The 17,146-nt window shown below is 43.0% G+C and overlaps 1 protein-coding gene across 1 annotated transcript in view; it reads right to left on the bottom strand.

Moving 5' to 3' along the window:
• Positions 1-17,146, bottom strand: part of UGGT2 (UDP-glucose glycoprotein glucosyltransferase 2) — a 227,763-nt gene that overhangs the window by 16,316 nt on the left and 194,301 nt on the right. Inside the window, exons 30-33 of the mRNA XM_019528498.1 lie at positions 16,468-16,552; positions 13,474-13,559; positions 6,420-6,518; positions 1,101-1,185 (exon numbers count right to left, since the gene is read on the bottom strand). Of these exons, the coding sequence (XP_019384043.1) occupies positions 1,101-1,185; positions 6,420-6,518; positions 13,474-13,559; positions 16,468-16,552 (355 nt within the window). The remainder of the gene's footprint in view (positions 1-1,100; positions 1,186-6,419; positions 6,519-13,473; positions 13,560-16,467; positions 16,553-17,146) is intronic.

Raw genomic sequence — 17,146 nt, 5'->3', positions numbered from 1 at the left:
CAAGAACTTCTCAAAAAGTCTAACCAGGAGCCCTTCAAAAAGTCCAGCAAAGTCACTTCAAAGAAGTCCTTCCAAATCAATATGATTGTTGTTTACAATATAAATACATTGATGTAGCTATATTACTCATCTATAATTGACTGAGTATAAAATTCTGGGTTATTTCTGGTGAAAATAGGGTGTTGGGCCTTGGTTCAGGAACCAATCCCCCATTTATAATATTGTTTCTTATGGGAAAATTGGTTGAGTTAATCGCATCTTAAGTTGAAATGTTGTTTCAGGAACCAATTGTGTTGTAAGTCTGAGGACTGTCTATATAATGTGGTGAATGTAAAGTGGGTGTGTGCTGCTCCCTGCTTTACTGGAACAGAAGAGTCCAGCCCAATTAACCACTGTCTCCCTGGGAGGCAGGAGACAAGTGCTGTGGCTTCTCTGAGAAGAGACTACGTATAGACATTCAATCTCACAGGAGAAACGCTCAAAGAAGTGATTTAACCCTGCCTGTCTCCAGATTATTTTTTTTCTTGGAGCAGTCATTTTTGCTCTGGGAGAAAAATCCTTAACATCTGTAAACTCATGATTTCTCTTGGGAGAGGAGCAACTCTCTCAGTAGAAAATAAACATCTACATGCATCCTCAAGCACTTTGAGGGGGAAAAATTAATGAGTTGCAAACATTCTAGTTTGTGCGTTATTAGAATACACCCAGCCTCCTAACAAGTTGGTCTTGTTGGTGTTATGGAAAATATATGGTAAAATAGGTGCATTTTAAATACAGCTTCTTTGACATTTTCAGAAAGTCCTACTGGTATTTCAAGCTATGTCTATAAGGAATCTGTTTCAAGTTGATAGAAGCTGACAAATAAGAAGAAACTATTAAAATGCACTATTGTAGATAGTTTGTAGAGAAAAATAATCTCCCGTAATGGCAGTTTTTAGCACTGATATTAATGTTTCCATAATATACTATTTTAATTCATTTGGGTATTATTTAAAAATGTTTTTCCTAATGATAAAATATTAAAATAAAAATTATATTATTAATTTTAACATTGCTCTGTTAACCACAGAAATACAATCAAAGAGGAATGCTGCTCTTACTTTAAATGTTGGCGAGAGGTAATTTTTCAGAAACCAAAACTTAACTGGTGTCTTGGTATGACGCAGAACAGAAACCATCATTATTCTGTGGAAAGAAATGTCTATAAGAAACAAAATACATGCATACATGCAATCGCATTTCAAATTAAACATCACTAGAAATTTTATAGTATTAAGATCTGCTAATATGCTATATCTTGCAGCAAGAGGGTTTGTAATTGCTTTTTTAATAGCACAGCTTAAGAAAGATTTTCCTTCCACGATCATATAGTGCATTCAAGGGCTGTTTTTACTAGACCATTAACCTGTGGCCCTTGGGAAGGATTTGGTCTGTGAAGAGAACTTATCCAGTCTCCTGAGCATGCCAAAAAATCCAGGTCCTGGGTGTTTCTCTGCTCCTACTATTCTACAGGGAGACCTTCCTGCCTTCTCCTATATAGAGCTTGCTCCCCTATCTATGACCCTCAGCCAATCAAGTGCACCGTCCACTCAGCATGGCTCAGATGCCCGGGTGCCTCATGGGTCTAAGCTGGACAGATTAGAACAACTTGGATCCTCTGGGCCCAGCAGAGCTCCCACTGTTCTCCCACCCCAGAGCCCTTGTGGCACTTCCCAGATGCATGAGACTGTGGTTAAGATTTATAGTCTCACTCCCCTCACCTCCTATTAGAAAGGGAACCCCAGCACACTGGGAGCTGTAGTCTAGCCTACCTTAGGACCAAGTGATATTAGTTCAGCTCACTGTTGGTGTGAGGTTGCTGACCCCTGTCCTACATACAGTTCTACAGTGGCTAAATCAGAAGCAGGCAAAAATACATCTCTCCGGCCTGCCAAGGGATACTATCTGGCTCATGGCAGGTCCCTCAGCTCAGGCACAGGGACAGGGGTGGCGCAGCTGCCAGAGTGAACTTCCCAAGAGCCCCCATAGTGGCAGCTCACTCTGCCTGGCTGCCACTGTGGGAGCTGGCCCTGCTGCCCAGGCAACTCAGCTCTGCACTGCACCTGGTTTGTGCTATGGTTGCTCATGGCCTGGGAGCGTGGAGCAAACCCAATGGATAGTGACTGAATTAGGCTGCCCTGCACTGCCAGGCCATACTGCTCCAGAGCTATACTGTACTAGGGCTGCCCATATGCACATGCTGGGGCAGGGACAGTGGGAATTGGATCATGGTTGTGTTCTCCACCCCACTCCTGGGTCAAGCCGATCACAACCCGTTGGGACTACCCTGTGCTGCTGGGCTGCATGCAGCCCAAGGAAGAACCAGGTACAGTACAGGGTGGCATGAGGCTGTGGCAGTCTCACAATCCACACCCCTCTGTCCCTCTGAGTGCCAGTTCCATGGGCAGGGGCTGGGCATGGCCATGGCCCATGGAACTGGTACATATTGCAGGGACATGAGGGGAGCAGATCACAGCTCTGTCCTGACCCTGTTCTGTTACCGCTCCAAGATCCTGGCTCTGGCTCTAGCCCCAGCTGTCCATCCTGCTCCTGGATGCTGCTTCCCACCTGCCCGAGACCCCATCTGAGTATGCTCTGCCCACAGGGGTCCTGGGCCTGTCTCCATGGAGACCTGCCCACCCGCACACTCCATCTTGTGCTCCAGTAGTAGAAGTGAGGCAGATGGGTCCAGAGCCAGATAGGCTCAACTGTATCCCTGCCCCTAGGCCTACAACAGCTCATCAAAACTCCCTAAGTAGCCTTCCACCTGAAATAATTGCCCACCCCAAGCTAAGCCATATTTTTATACCAGTTTAAAAGAAACAATGTTTAAACAATATTAAAAAAAAATGTTTTGCTAACAGGTACTATCCTAATGGATGGCAGAACTAGAAATGCTCTATAATACATTGCAAATACTGTATGCCTATTGGCATGGGTTATTGTATTAATATATTGATCTAATTTAATAGAAAGCTGTAAGAAAAAACAAGCATAAAAGAAAAAGGGTGATTCACAAGTTATGCTTTCTTTTGCAAACACTTGAGGGTTGTTAAGAGACCATGCCAGGAAATGATTCATGAATGTAGAGGATCAAAAGAATTATGCTCGATTTAAAAGGAATGCTTTTTCAAGAGCAATTACTTGGGGAAGCAAAGTAAGACAGTGTTCGTCAGTCCCTAGCTCACAACCCAAAAGTGGGTCGCAAGAATATTTCAAAGGGTCACGAGCAAATGCCAGAAAAACATGTGAAAGCATAGGTTTTCCCTTGCAGGTTGGCAATGTTCCAGCCTGCAAGGGCATGCTTGGGACCCAGCCAGGCAGGGTTGTGGAAGCAGCTCCAGCAGCTGGATAAAGGTAAGTATATGGGGAGTGGGGATTGGAGGGCCAGAGGTTGGGGACTGTTGAGGTCTAGAGGCAGTGTGTGTGTGTGCATGTGTATGCATACATACAGAGGGGATGGGTATGTGTGGAGGGCAGGTGCCTGCTGGCACTGAGGGAGGGTGACCTGGTACCAAGGCTGTAGCAGGGCAGGGGACAGCAGGGCATTGTGGTTCTGGCACTGGCAGGGCTAGGGGTGTGTGGGTCAGGACAAGCCACCCATCTTTGCAAATGGGTCCTGGTACAAAAAAAAGATTGAGAACCACTGAACTAAGATACCCAGCACCCCACGAGATATGTAAAGAAGTTAGGCCTACCAAGTTTAACATTAGAAGATAGCATGCATTACAGACTATGGTTTTACATTTCTTTTTATCCTAAATGCAAAATAAATAAAACTTTAGCTTTAAGAAAGCTATCTTGGGTTATTGTACACCACTGGTCAAAGACTTCTGAAGGAAAGAACTGCAGGTGTCTGGACTCCAGTTAGATCTGGTGGTTAGGAATAACTGATGTGTAGAGGGTACTGGAGCCCATGACCCAGTTTGACAGAAAAACCTAGTAAATGGTGCTCCAGGGCCATGTTTAGATGTGTCTTTGTAACAGAAGCGCTGTAACAGAAATATAGTGGTAAGAGGGGTGTACAGATGTCCAGAGCCCCACAGCTGGAGCTCCTGATCTGGGTAACAAAGTCACTGCAAAGGTGTGTTCTCCAGCTAGGGGTCAATAAGGGGTTACTCAGCCCTGCAGCTCTGATCGCCCTGCCAACTGTTCACTGACAGTCTGTCCTCTCTCCCAGTAGGGAAGGGGGACCAAGCAAGCTTATCAACAGCAACACTGGTTCCTGACAGTTCCTTACCATGGGGAAGGGGGACTGGACAGGCTGTAAGTAACTTTCAGAGGATGAGACAGGCCATTTCCCTTCCCCAACCTTGCTCACTGGGTACTGATCACGAGCTCCTGGAGTGGTAGGCTGTCATTGAACCTGCTACAGGCTCCAGTCAGGGGCAAGAGCTTCTGTCTCCATTCCCTGCATCCCTGCATTTGGGATCCTGGGGCAACTGAGTGACTGAAGTGCACTCTTCAAACATTACATGTGGCACTACAAAACACAGAGCTACAGAGAAGTTCCTTTTTCATCCAGGGATATTTTAGTAGTGCTTCTGTCATTTTTGTAGCACTTTGGCTATTTTTGTAGCACCACAAGGAGGATACACCCCTGAGTGTTCAATTTTCTAGCCCTACAATGGATATACAGTAGGGCTGTGTGAAATTTTCCCAGGTGTTTTGTTTTGAAGCTGTTTCAATGAGTTTCGAGCTCAAAACAGTAAAATCAAAATGAAACAAAAGGCTTCAAAACAGCTTCGAAGTGAAATGAAGGCACTCAAAACATTTCAAGTTTTGAAGCCAGGCTTGCTTAACTTCATTGCTGGTCCCAGGTGGCAGTGGCAGCCTCCTGTGTGCAGATCTGGGGGCCCGCACCCCCAGGAGGGCTGTGGGACTGTTCTGGACTCCTCCTGGGGATGCAGGCCCTGGGATCTGCACTCAGGATGACAGGAGGCTGCTGCTGCCACCTGGGACTGGCACTGGGTGCAGCCCGCACTCAGTGCCAGGATGATTGCTGCTGCCACTGGCCCAAACAGCAGCAGCAGCCTCCTGTCATCCTGTGTGCAGATCTGGGGGCCTGCACCCCCAGGAAGGCTGTGCCAAACTCCTACCAGGGGTGCGGGCCCCTGGATTTGCGTGCAGCATGACAGGAGACTGCCATTGCCAGCAAGTGGCATGAGTTTGTCTTGAAACTGTTTGAGGTGTAGTTTCCGAGAAACCTCTGCACGTATGCCCTTGAAATGTGGCAGGCTTCATGCCTTCAGAAGGGGCTACCATCCCTGCAATTTTCATCCAAATCAGGCAATAAATGACAGTTTTAGGCATTTTCATGATTCCCCATTATAGCCTATGGGCAAAATGTCAAAATGCATTGAAACAACCAAACAGTTCCAACGAAACAGAACAGAACAGTGCTTCAAAACAAAACGACAAAATGAAACACTGTCCCTTCAAAATGGCAAGATGGAAGTAAAAACAAAAAAGTGCTGTTTCGCACAGCCCTAATAATACAATACCGCAAATGTAACATCTGAAGACAACCCAAGATAAGTTTTAGCATGACACCTACAGGAATGCACTGACAGAAACCAAAGAGAAAATAAAACTAGAGGGTTAGCTGCACCTATTGATACATGAACAAATCAGATTAAGCAGCTTGATATACCACATTATAATTCTTCTTTCAGAGCAATGAGGAAATATTAAATCTATGAATCACAAATACCTAAATACTATGACACATAGGTGTCATGGTGGATAGGCAGTACACTTTGGGGCTTGGCAACTCAGCAACATAAGGCTGAAGTTACACATTACACTTAGGCCATTCTAAGGGCACTCCGTTTCATGGAGATCAATTTGCTGCCAGTATTTCCCACCCCTCCGAGCAGGAATAGAGTCATAATGTTGAGGCTCCTAACCACACCGCTGCTCACCAGCTCTCTAGTAGAAAGTCAGAGTGGTCCAGGCAAGAAACAGTATTAATTATTAACATGCGATGGCTCAAAGCATGTTCTAATTTTAACACCACTTAACATTTCACTGATTTAGTATGGTCTACACATAATGTGAAACTTTACCATAAGCAAATATTAATTAAGTCAGTGGAGTTCTATATGCCTATATGAGGAGTAAATGTGATCTTTTATATTCAGGCTTAGCATTTGCTCTCATAAAAAGCATTTTAAAAGATATATATAGATATATTTACAAACAAGAATAATGTTCTTGAACAATACTATATAATAGCTTAATTAGAACTTGGGTAACCCAGTAATTACACCTTACTGCATGAGATTTTCTATACATTAGTTTACTATTTTTTTTTAAAGCTGACAACTTATGATGAACATTTACACTGTTTATATTAAATGCTTACTTTTTTTAATTACCTTAAGAAGCGTTCATATAAATGACCTGAGGCAACTGAAAAAATATTTAGAGAATAATTTTTCCTCTCCTTTTCTTCTGTTTGAATTCCTCCTGAAAAACTTTAAAAAATAATAATCTATTAGAGCCTGTGTAACTATGGCAAAGGACCAAAAATACATTCCACAAAAAAACTAAGTTAATTGCAAGGTTATAACACAGAAGAATCAAAAGAAGTCTGATTATCTACAAAGAAAAATGTCATTTCCTTTTGCATTTTCATAACAGTGGTTCTTTAAGAAGTATGGTTCACATACACTCCACTTTCACTTCTATAAAACCCATAATGTTGCACTAAATCAAGATTGTCAAAGATATGACCTGTAGGCCAGATCTGACTGACAAAGCCCTAAATCTCACCCAGAAGTTTCAGATATGTACAGGGCTGGACCTGGCACAGAGGATCAGACAGGGGTACATGCTACATGTGGTGCCTACATCAAATCAGTCCTGCACACTAGATCTGGGGCCAGTCTGAAGAGCTGATCCAGAACACATACTGCATAAAGTACCTATGCTGGACAAGCTCTGTACGCTGGCTCCAGTGCAAGGGGCTGGTCTATGGGCTCAATCCAGCCCACAGAACAGCCCCACGTCCTTCATTTGGCCTGCTGGGCCGGACGAGTTTGATACCACTGTACTAGGTTCTTTTTTTGAATACCAGGTTCTGTTGGGCCTGTATCTGGCCCTTCATGTCCTCCAAGAGCTCAGTAAATGAGAGCATAAAAAGGGAGTAATGGATACAACCACTCTCCACTTCCTTTAATAAAACAGGATTCAAATCTGACAAGAACTCCACAGTATAAGGGAAACAGAGTTGTAAAACACATGCAGGCATCACATGATTAATACCCAGTCTTTTTTTGAGCAACTGGTGATTCACAAACAGTGAGATATCCTTTAGGTAGGTGCCCAGAGTCTATTAAAACAATGGCTACAAGAGATTAAGACATCACAATGAAGCAGCAGACTGCCCAGGTTGGTCCAAGTATGCTACAGAATAATTCTGAAAGTGTCCAAGACCTATTTTATATTGTTTTTGGCTGAAGATCTGTTGACTCTTTATTTTGTCAGCAACATTTGTATCAAGAGACAATCTACAAGAATCCCTGAAAGTTTTCTTTAATTAAGACAGTAAAAAAGAATCTTAACAGTATTTAAGTATTTAAGCGTCAAGTTTGGCTTCTCTAAAACAAGCTGTAGGGAAGAAAAGAGGTGGATCACCTGACTGAGATGAAAGTTAGAAACTGTTTTAGACATAACATTAGGAGAGGCCTTAAAGTTACTTTGTCTTTGTGGGTAATTATATAAAGCAGCGATCAGCAAACTTGAAAGGCTGCAGGCCAGACTGACCCAGTTTGGGTCAGAGGTAGGAACCAGCTGCTCTTCCCCACAGTGGTACAGGGAGAGGACCGTGACACTTGAAAGTGACTACTGCTGAAGCCTCATGTTTGTGATCCCAATCAAACAGTTCCACAGCTAGAACCAGCCTGCAGGTTGTACTTTGCCAACCCCTGGTATAAAGTAGTCATTCATCTCTTCTAGTTAACATTAGAAATAAAAGAAAATATTTTTCTTCTGTTTAAGTGCCTCTTGAAACACTTTAAAAATAAATGTCTAGCATGGGGTTCCTGGACAAATGGTACAAAAAGCAGGTTTTCAAAGGTTAAGGAACCCTATTAAAATATTGCAGGATTGCAAAGTTTCTCCAACCAGTGAGAAAATTTGAAGACTTCTTTGAGAAGCACAGTAACTGTTGGATAAGGGAAGGTAATGTGGCCTTTGAATGAGGGGGATAAAACATGACTACCAGATCTCCTCTTACAAAGCTGATGAAATAGTCAAATACTTCATGGAAATCAGGTAATACAACATACTAGCTAGCAACACTTTCAAAGGAGTTAGTTGATTTTCTATCACCCAAATAGAAAACCTCTTCAATTTAGCTAGAGAACTTGTTTCTACTGCAGACTTGAATGTTTCAAACTACTAAGGAACATGGTCTTTCTGTGGCTATTAGTCATTCAGAATTAAGGGCAAAAGATGGAGGAATGCTAAATCTAGTTTGGGGACTTGGTGGGTTTGTATGATTCACAGTACAGCTGTGCAAAGCTTCAGGTGCTGATTCAATACAGAGGAGATTTGGCCTGATTCGGTGGCCGAATCTTTGAATCTGAATCAAATCAGGAGACAAATAAAATGGTCTGAATCGATTCAAAGCTCTCTGAATCGATTTGGAAAAGATTCAGGCAGTTCCCACTCACTGCCACAGGGAGCTGCATCCGGGTTCTGTGCCAGTAAGTAGGGGATGGGGGACTGAGGGGGAACCATGGGGGGACCCCCTACCAGGCCCCATCCCCTGTCTGCTCTCCCAGCCCCACTGGGTGCCCACTGACTCCCATTCACTCTGAGCCCTGTCAATGGCTGGGGCCTGTCTGGCCCCTGCATCTTGGCTCTTTAAAAAAAAAAAAAAAAAAAAAAAAAAAAAAAAAAAGCCCCGCACTCACCAGCTGTTTCCAGGCAGGGGGGCAATTCCCAGTGCCCACCACGGCCTTGCGCTGTGTAGGGGCTATGCCATGAGCCTCCAATCTCTGCATGTTCTCCCAGCCCCATCAACATCTGCCCTGCCCAGCCCCAGGTCCCAGCTCTTTAAACAACAAAAAAAGCCCCATACTCACTGGCTGGTGAAGCGTCCATCAGGGCTTCTGGGGGCTCATGGCAGAGCCGCCCATGCAATGCAGGCCAGTGGGGGGCAGCAAGGATTACCTCCCACCTGGCGGCAGCTGGCTTTTTTTGTTTTTGTTTTTAAGAGCCGGGATGCTGGCACACAGTGGGGCAGCCATTGACAGGGCTGGGAGAACGGGTGGGGGGATGGAGCCTGTTTGATTCGGAGATTTGGCGGTGGCCGAATCTCTGAATCAGATTTGGCCAAATCGATTCAGGACAATGATTCGAATCACCAAATCAAGTCACTGTCCCCCAAATGGGTGGAATCCGAATCAAAAGTGAATACTAGCTACTTTGCACAGGCCTAATTCATAGCTACTTTTGTCAGAGCAATGATTTACAGATGTACTGACAGATTCACTAGGTGCAATACCAACATTGTCTGGTCCATGCTCCTGCTGTTTGTATTGTTAGGGATGAGTCTTACCCATCTTCTTGAAGACTTTCAGTATCAAGATGATTGTAATATATACCCACGAGTCTTACAGACTAGACTAAGAACAGGAATATAAATTCATCTGACAGGGATCTTGTGTTAGCTTCCCCTTTGCAACAGAATTTGTGACATTTCTTGTTCTCGGATACAAACAAATCTAATACTGGGTGTTTCCATTTGCAAGACATCTTCTAGGATAAGGTCCTTAAGTGACCATTCACAACTGTCCAAGTACTGCCAATTGAGATGATCCATTAAGGGGCTTTGAAGAGATGAGAGATATAAAACCATAAAAGAGATGTGATACATGATGAACCAAATGTGTCCTGCCTCTTGGTAGAGGTCTGTGAACATTTACCTCCTTGAATGTTGATATAATGCACTAATGGAGTGTGTAATGTTAGTTGTACTATAACACCCAAGAGTACCGGACAGCTAGTGCAAGCTAGGTCAAACAGCACTCATCTTCAAGTTATTTATGGCAGGTTTCTTGGAGAGATCCAAAACACTGAGTCCAAAGATATACTCACTAGTCTAGTACAGATATACCTGCCACCAGTGTCCTGTAGGAAATGGGGAGAGTGGCACATTGCTGCACAGGTATTGATGGTCCTTTCTGAGGAATCATGCACACCATATTTATGTTTTATGTGCCAGACAAATACACTGATTTAAACCACCCTTGCATGGAGCATAAGTCAAGTCCAGCAAAGGTTCTGGGTATGTCTGGAGCTGATAAACAAGGTTTAATGAGGAAACTTGTGCAGCAACTAAGATTTCACCCCTGTGAAGTCTAGAATAGCCCCATACGAATTTTGTGTTTTGAAAAGAATCAAGAATGGATTTTGCTCTGTCTGTGAACACTAGTCACCAAGGAGTTCCAAAGATTACTTGTATCAAGTTGTTCAACCATTCAGGCCACTTACTCCAAATTAGCCAGTTGTCATGGTTGGGATTATATAGAATTCCTTGCTTTCTTAAATATGTGGCAAGGTGAAGAGATGAAACACAAAACAGGGCATTTTTACACATGCTTCGGGAGTGTGGTATGATGACTAGAAAATGGTATTTAGATATTTGCTTTTGGGAACTGGCTTGTAGGTAAAGTAGACATGCATTAGATTAGAACAATGGTCCAGAGCAACAGCAAGGGTTAATTGATTTCTATACCCTGACTGTGACAGTTTCTTCAAGGCCCACTGTGTCTGACACAGGCAAGCAGCAAGGAGACACACAGGCTGGGGAACTAAAGACATGTACCACACTATTCCATAACATGAGATAAGGTGGCACCAGGTCACAGTGCCCAGCTGCAAAGCTCTTGGAATTTCTGGTTTTGGGGAACAGACCAAATTAGGAAAAGACCAGAAAAAGCCCAAATTAGGATGTGTGCATGTGATGGGTTTGTGAAACAAAGGATTATGTTGACAGGACAGAATGTGGACAGTGCGATGGCCATAGAGAGACCAATCAGCAATGCCTGAGATGAAGAGTTATCAGAAGAGGAAAAGAATACAAAAAGAAGAATTTGAGAGCAGCATAGGGTTCCCGGGATGGGAACCCGAGGCTACCATGGACAGAGGGCATACCACCAGCATGTCTCATCCACCCTGAAGGAGGGCAGGGGAGTGTTTGGCCTCTGACCTCCAGGCAATGACATTCAAGAGAGAACCTCAGAGTGAAGCTCACATACTGGCCAGATGTACCCTTTCCCTCTGATGACAGTTCTAGGACTAGTAGATATAGAATTGTTTGCATTATTCTCATCTGCTAGCATTGTGTAACAATAACATTTGCCTATTATTGAATGGAAAGCTTGTGGTCAGTCTGAGGATTTGGGTCCACCTGGAAAAAGGCATCTGAGTCTTAAATCCAGTGCCAACAAAGTAGGTGTGTGGGGGGGGAGGGGCTTTAATTTAGTGTGCTTCCGAAAGCCGCTCTAATTAAAGTTTCTGGAGCATCTCATGTATCAGCATGCCTGCACTTCAAAATGGTGGTGGAAGCGCTTTAGCTAATGCTCATCAAACAAGCTCTAGATACCCCACTACAATTTTGAAGCATGAGGACAGTGATGCGTAAGACACAGAGGCTGGTTGGTGTATGGTAATAGCTGCACTCCAGCAAACTTTATTGAGTCTGCTCCAATGCAATGTAATTACGGCACATCAGAGCAGCCTCTGGGCTCATGCACAGGCACCCACACAGTATTGATAATTAGACTTTCCCACAAAAACCTGTGGATGTGGACACATGTACATTTAAAGCCCTTTCAAACAGGAAAGTTTCAAAGGGGCAGCAACTGTTATACTGAAATTGTGTGTAAAGGAGTGGAATAATATAAATGTATCAAAATGACTCCCAACTTTAACACTGCTTCTTCCACAGTTAAAAGTTGGAGCAGTTTTCTTTTGAAAATTATTTTCCTTTGAAAACTATGTCACAGACAGTCTTACCATCTGTAGTAGTATGAGAATGGTTGTGAGTGACTGGTGCCTCCTATATCTGGGAGGCACATTTGCAGAAGCCGCCAACAGCAGTGGCCCTGTCAGGGGAGGTGCCGGGGGGCACTGGTCCCATCGGGGGGGGCATGTGCACCCCCTACCAGTTGCCTATGAGAATGGCTGTCCCTTATCTGATGAGTCTAAAGATAAGTGTTGTGTTCTCTGAAAGTTTATGCCCTAGATCTCAAAGTGGTACCTGAGTTCTTCAGCATAGACCACCATATGCAAGATATCATGGTTAGTTTGTGAAGGAATTTAAATTATTCTCTGTGCTCCAGCTATTTTTTCCTCAGTGAATTTGCACACCCAGTTCCCAATTCAGCAAATTACATTTAACCATAAACATTTGGTAGTTTCAGATGCACATCTGGAAACTGATTGAGAAATACTATTTATGACTAAAGAAGTCCATCGTCATAACATCCTGTAGTATCAATTTTTGCATATTAGTTATTATGCTTAAACGATAAGAGCATTGAATTGATAAAGCTCTATGATTTTATGAACAAAACTCTATTTTGTGCTTGTTCCTTGCTTGACATAAGTAAATGAACTTCGTATGACCGGTGTACGTGAGTATTTGTGTGAGAGAGTGAATGGTGAAAGTAAGGTAACTATTTGCATGAAACAGAAGAAGATTTAATTGATTGTGTAAGAAACAAGACACCAATGCATAAGTTACCAGACACTAAATTAATTAACTTAATTAATGGATGGCTGAAGAACTCATCTGTGATCAGGTACAAAGAAGATAGTGAGAAGAAGGAATTTTGCTTATCCTGCTATTTGAACTACACAATGCTTCAAGGCAAAGATACCGACTACACAATACTTGAAGAACACAATGCTTCAGGACAGAGATACCAATGGAGATACCAACTTTACTGGAATGACCTCAAGTTGAGATAACCAGAAGAAACAACCTTTAATTAAAAACTTAGCATGGAAAAATCCCAATGCAGAACAAAGACTTGAAATCCCTATAAAAGTGAGATGCCGACAAGCCAAGATGGAGAATCCACTCTTTGCAACCTCTTGGAGCACGGGTATGTCTGTCCCTGCTCATAACACCCTCAGTAAGCCTGGACTGGCCATCCAGTGCTGACATGGAGTAACTTCTGCTGGTAACTATAACATCTTACTGGAGTGGTTTTGTGTGTATGTCTGTCTATGTCTGTTTGTGTGACTGGTGTCTCCAAGCTTATGTATCTGCACTCATGTAATCAATAAATGAGTCATTTAGAAACAATCCTGTATCTTTCACAATATTTATCACTTCAGGGGACACAGCAAACTACAAATAATACAATAATAAATTATTTAGAAGGATCAAATCGTAAACAAATCAGGTACCTTGTAATTGATTCCCAAATTCCTTTTTCTTCTGTAACCCCATCATTAAGTAGATCTTCATTGATTTTCTTGGCTTTTTTCTGCACCTAGTCATTAGAATAAATTGGACTGAAATAATCTGGGAAGTCAGTTAGCAAATACAGTAACTGAAATATTTAATTAAATAGACCCATAGTTGAGACAACCTAAATTTCCAACTTAAGCAAGCTAATTCTTTAACTGTATTAAATTCACTTGAAACAACACTAATTCATACTATTCGATGAAATATTTTTATACAATTTACCTGTAATGAGTTCTAGCTATTTGGATCTTGAAAGAGATATATATGATATTGATTTATGATACCCAAGATTGCAATCTAATTTAAATAAGGCACCAAATAGCACTACATCTGATACAACTCTACTCATTCCAGTTACTGGACTACAGGAAGATACTAGTTTTCCTGTAATATAATTTAATACTGACTTAAATCACACACTAGGGATCAATATATTGATGTTTCCTCTATCTGTATATTACAACTAGAATCAGCTGCCTCCACAGCCTCTAACCCTACTCCCCCCTCCCCCCCAGCACCTAAAAGCTTACATCTATGAAATTAGAGAAGAGATTTAGAGGAAGAGGTATTCTTATCCCCTCTCTGTTGTACCCAATGTACATCTTTGGCACAACCTCTTAAGGTCCAAAATTGGGAAACACTGACTTAAACAGAAAGTCACCGTGTGACTGAAAGAAAAGCATGTAACAATCTTAAAAATTCTTCATAGTACAACCTTAATGTCAACATTCTTTATTTTTAATGTCATTTTTAATACCATATTTAGTCAAATCCAAGACCATTTTCCCCCCCATTCAATATGGGGGAAAAAGCCCCATATCTTGAATTCAAGTACAAGACAGGGAAGGATGGTGGCCGATGGCTGCTGCAGCTCTGACTGTGGGCCTGGAGCAGCTATCTGCTGCTTGCCCCCTGCTCTGCCTCTTCCCCACAGGTGCTGCCCCTTCATCCCCCTGATGCTTATGGTCAGACATGGCTCTGACTCCATTCCCTCCCAAGGCACAGAGCACATGGAATCTCTGGCCCCTGCCCAGCTATTACCACTGTTAGTAACAGTGGTAATTCCATCCCTGGGATGGTGCTGCATGGCTGGGCAGAGGCCTGAGCTTCCATATGCACCGTGCCCCATGAAGGAATAGAGCCAGAGTCAGGCCTGATGGTAAGTGGTGTGGGGGAAAGGGAAGAGGCTCTATGGGGCAAGTAGAGAGGCAGAGGCTGCAAGAAAGGGCAGAGGTTATAGGGGAACAGAGGCTGCAGAGGCTGTGGGAACAGTAAGGCTGAAGGCAGAGGCTGAGTACAGAGGGCAGGAGAGAAGAAGGCAGCAGGGCAAAGGCACTTTGGTGGGGGTAGGCTTGGGGGGGCAGGCAGCTGGGGGAGGCAGCAAATGATGTACGTACCAAGGGGGCTGTAGGGGGAGACAGGGGACAAGGGGGCTGCCTGCCCCTCTCACTGCATGTCCCCCTGCCACTACTTTTCCCATTGTAGTAGTTGGGACGGGGGTGGAATTTTAGACAAACCTCCAATAATGAGATTCTACCACAGAAAATTATAACAAATCTACAATTTTCCATATACAGACAGGATCTTATTGGGAGGGGAGCCAGCTTAAATTCAAAGTCCTCTTGGATTCTGGTAAATTCTATGTGTATAAAAGCCTTAGTCTGTCTGTCTGTCCATAATGCTTTATTTGCAAACTCTGAAACAACCAATCAATGGCAATGCAGTGGACAGCAGCAATGTAGCGACAGTGGCCAGAGCAGGCGGGGAAGCCAGTGGCGCTGGCCTTGCCCCCACTCCCGGCCCTGTTCCTTGAAGGCAGTAAAGGTGCAAGGTGCTGGCAATGCACCGCTGACCTGGCCCCCCGCTCCGGACTTGTCACCCCTGTCGCTGCCAAGCCCCAACTAAAGCCAGCGAGGGGAAGGTGGCAGGGAGGAGGAGAGGGAAGGAAGCAGGAAGTGGGGGGCACAGTGGCAGTGCACTGCCACCAGGCCCTGAGAACAGCTGGGAGGACAGGGAGCCAAGGGGGAGAGGGTTGTGTACGGCTGGATGCGCAGTCGTGGCAGTGCTGCGTGGTGGCTGCAGCCACTGCATGCAAACTCCCCTCCCCCCGTTCCTGGAAGCCAGCATGGGGTGGAGCAGTGAGGGGCAGGGGGTACATAAGGCCGCACTGGGGATGAGGGGGCTGTCAGGGCCAGATGCAGGGGTAGGAGGGGCACCTGGGGCTGAAGGCAGAGTGGCAGCACCACGGGGCACTGCGTGGCAGCGCTCCATTCCTCTGCCTGTCATCCCCCCTCCTTCATTCATGATGGGCAATTTGTTAGTATGGTAATAAAAGGAAAAGATCTCCCAATTTCAATGGAATGCAGGTAAGTCAGGAACTAAATATAAACTCATTCAAACAAGGACCAGTTCAAAAGTAAGCTTATAGGAAATTCACAGCAAACTGAAAACTGATAGTATCAGATGAAAAAAACACTCTGCTACTACATCTGCAATAAAGTCATGATACTAAAGAGTGATATGCTGAATGGTGTGAGGGTTGTTGGGTTTAAGCTCTCTTATCCTTATACAAACTTTGCCGTCACAGTATGGAAGAATTTGTATAAACATTTAAAACTTTCCAGCATCCTACACAGGACTTTTCTGTGTAAGGGACAATTTGGGATTTAGAGTTTAAATTAAAAATAAAGTGCTTTTATTCTGAAGATAACTTTCATGAGAGTACTATAACATTACATAATTTATTCCAATGCAACTCCACAGAATATATGAACAAATTAACTGACGATGTGAATCCACAGTGAACATTTAGCAAGTAATACAAAATACAAGTATTATAATTTTCATTTTCAGGTTGCTGCTATGTATAACCAAAGATTTTTTATATACTTAGAGAAAGAATGCACACACAGAATTATTTGGTTACATACTTGTATTTTGATAATTTTGCTCCTGAAGTTATTTAGAACAACAACAACATCTTTCAGACCAGCTGGAGAATCTGTTCCTTCATGGCTATAAGAAAAATAAAAGATGCTTAAATTTATAAACTGATTAAAATATGAGATATGAGTTTTAATTACAGTATAAAGTTTTACAGTGGTCTAAATTTACTGAAATTAAAAACATCCATGTACTACATGTACTAAAATAGTTTTTTGATTTAGAAACTTCTGAATTTTTTCTTATCATCAGAAGCTATCCACTGTTATATTTTTTGTTTTTCTAATTTAAAGAATTCTTATCAAGACAAAAAACAAATAGAGAATGAAACAGTTCATCATAGTCCCCAGTATATAATTTTGCAATTTTTAAAAGATGCATCCACGGAAAATATGTCTGAGCACATTCAAAATCTCTTTAAATTATTTTTTCTAATACGTAAACAATGCCATCGAATTATAAAAAACAACAACCTTCCTTGTGGCCACTCAGAAAATGGCTGAGCAATTAAATAGGTTTTTACATGGTACCTTAAGGCTAAGGACAGAAGTTAGACAAAAACCAGTTTAAGTGATCAGAAACTGATTTAAACCTGTAACAGAACAGAAGTTCAGTACATATAAACCAGTTTCAAAATGGCTGAAACTGGTTTAAGATAAACCTGGT

Source organism: Crocodylus porosus, unplaced genomic scaffold (genome assembly GCF_001723895.1).
Source record: "Crocodylus porosus isolate Cpor-Errol unplaced genomic scaffold, CroPor_comp1, whole genome shotgun sequence".
NCBI lineage: Eukaryota > Metazoa > Chordata > Crocodylia > Crocodylidae > Crocodylus > Crocodylus porosus.
Note: the sequence above shows the minus strand (reverse complement) of the source record. Positions and strands in the feature narration are given on the sequence as shown.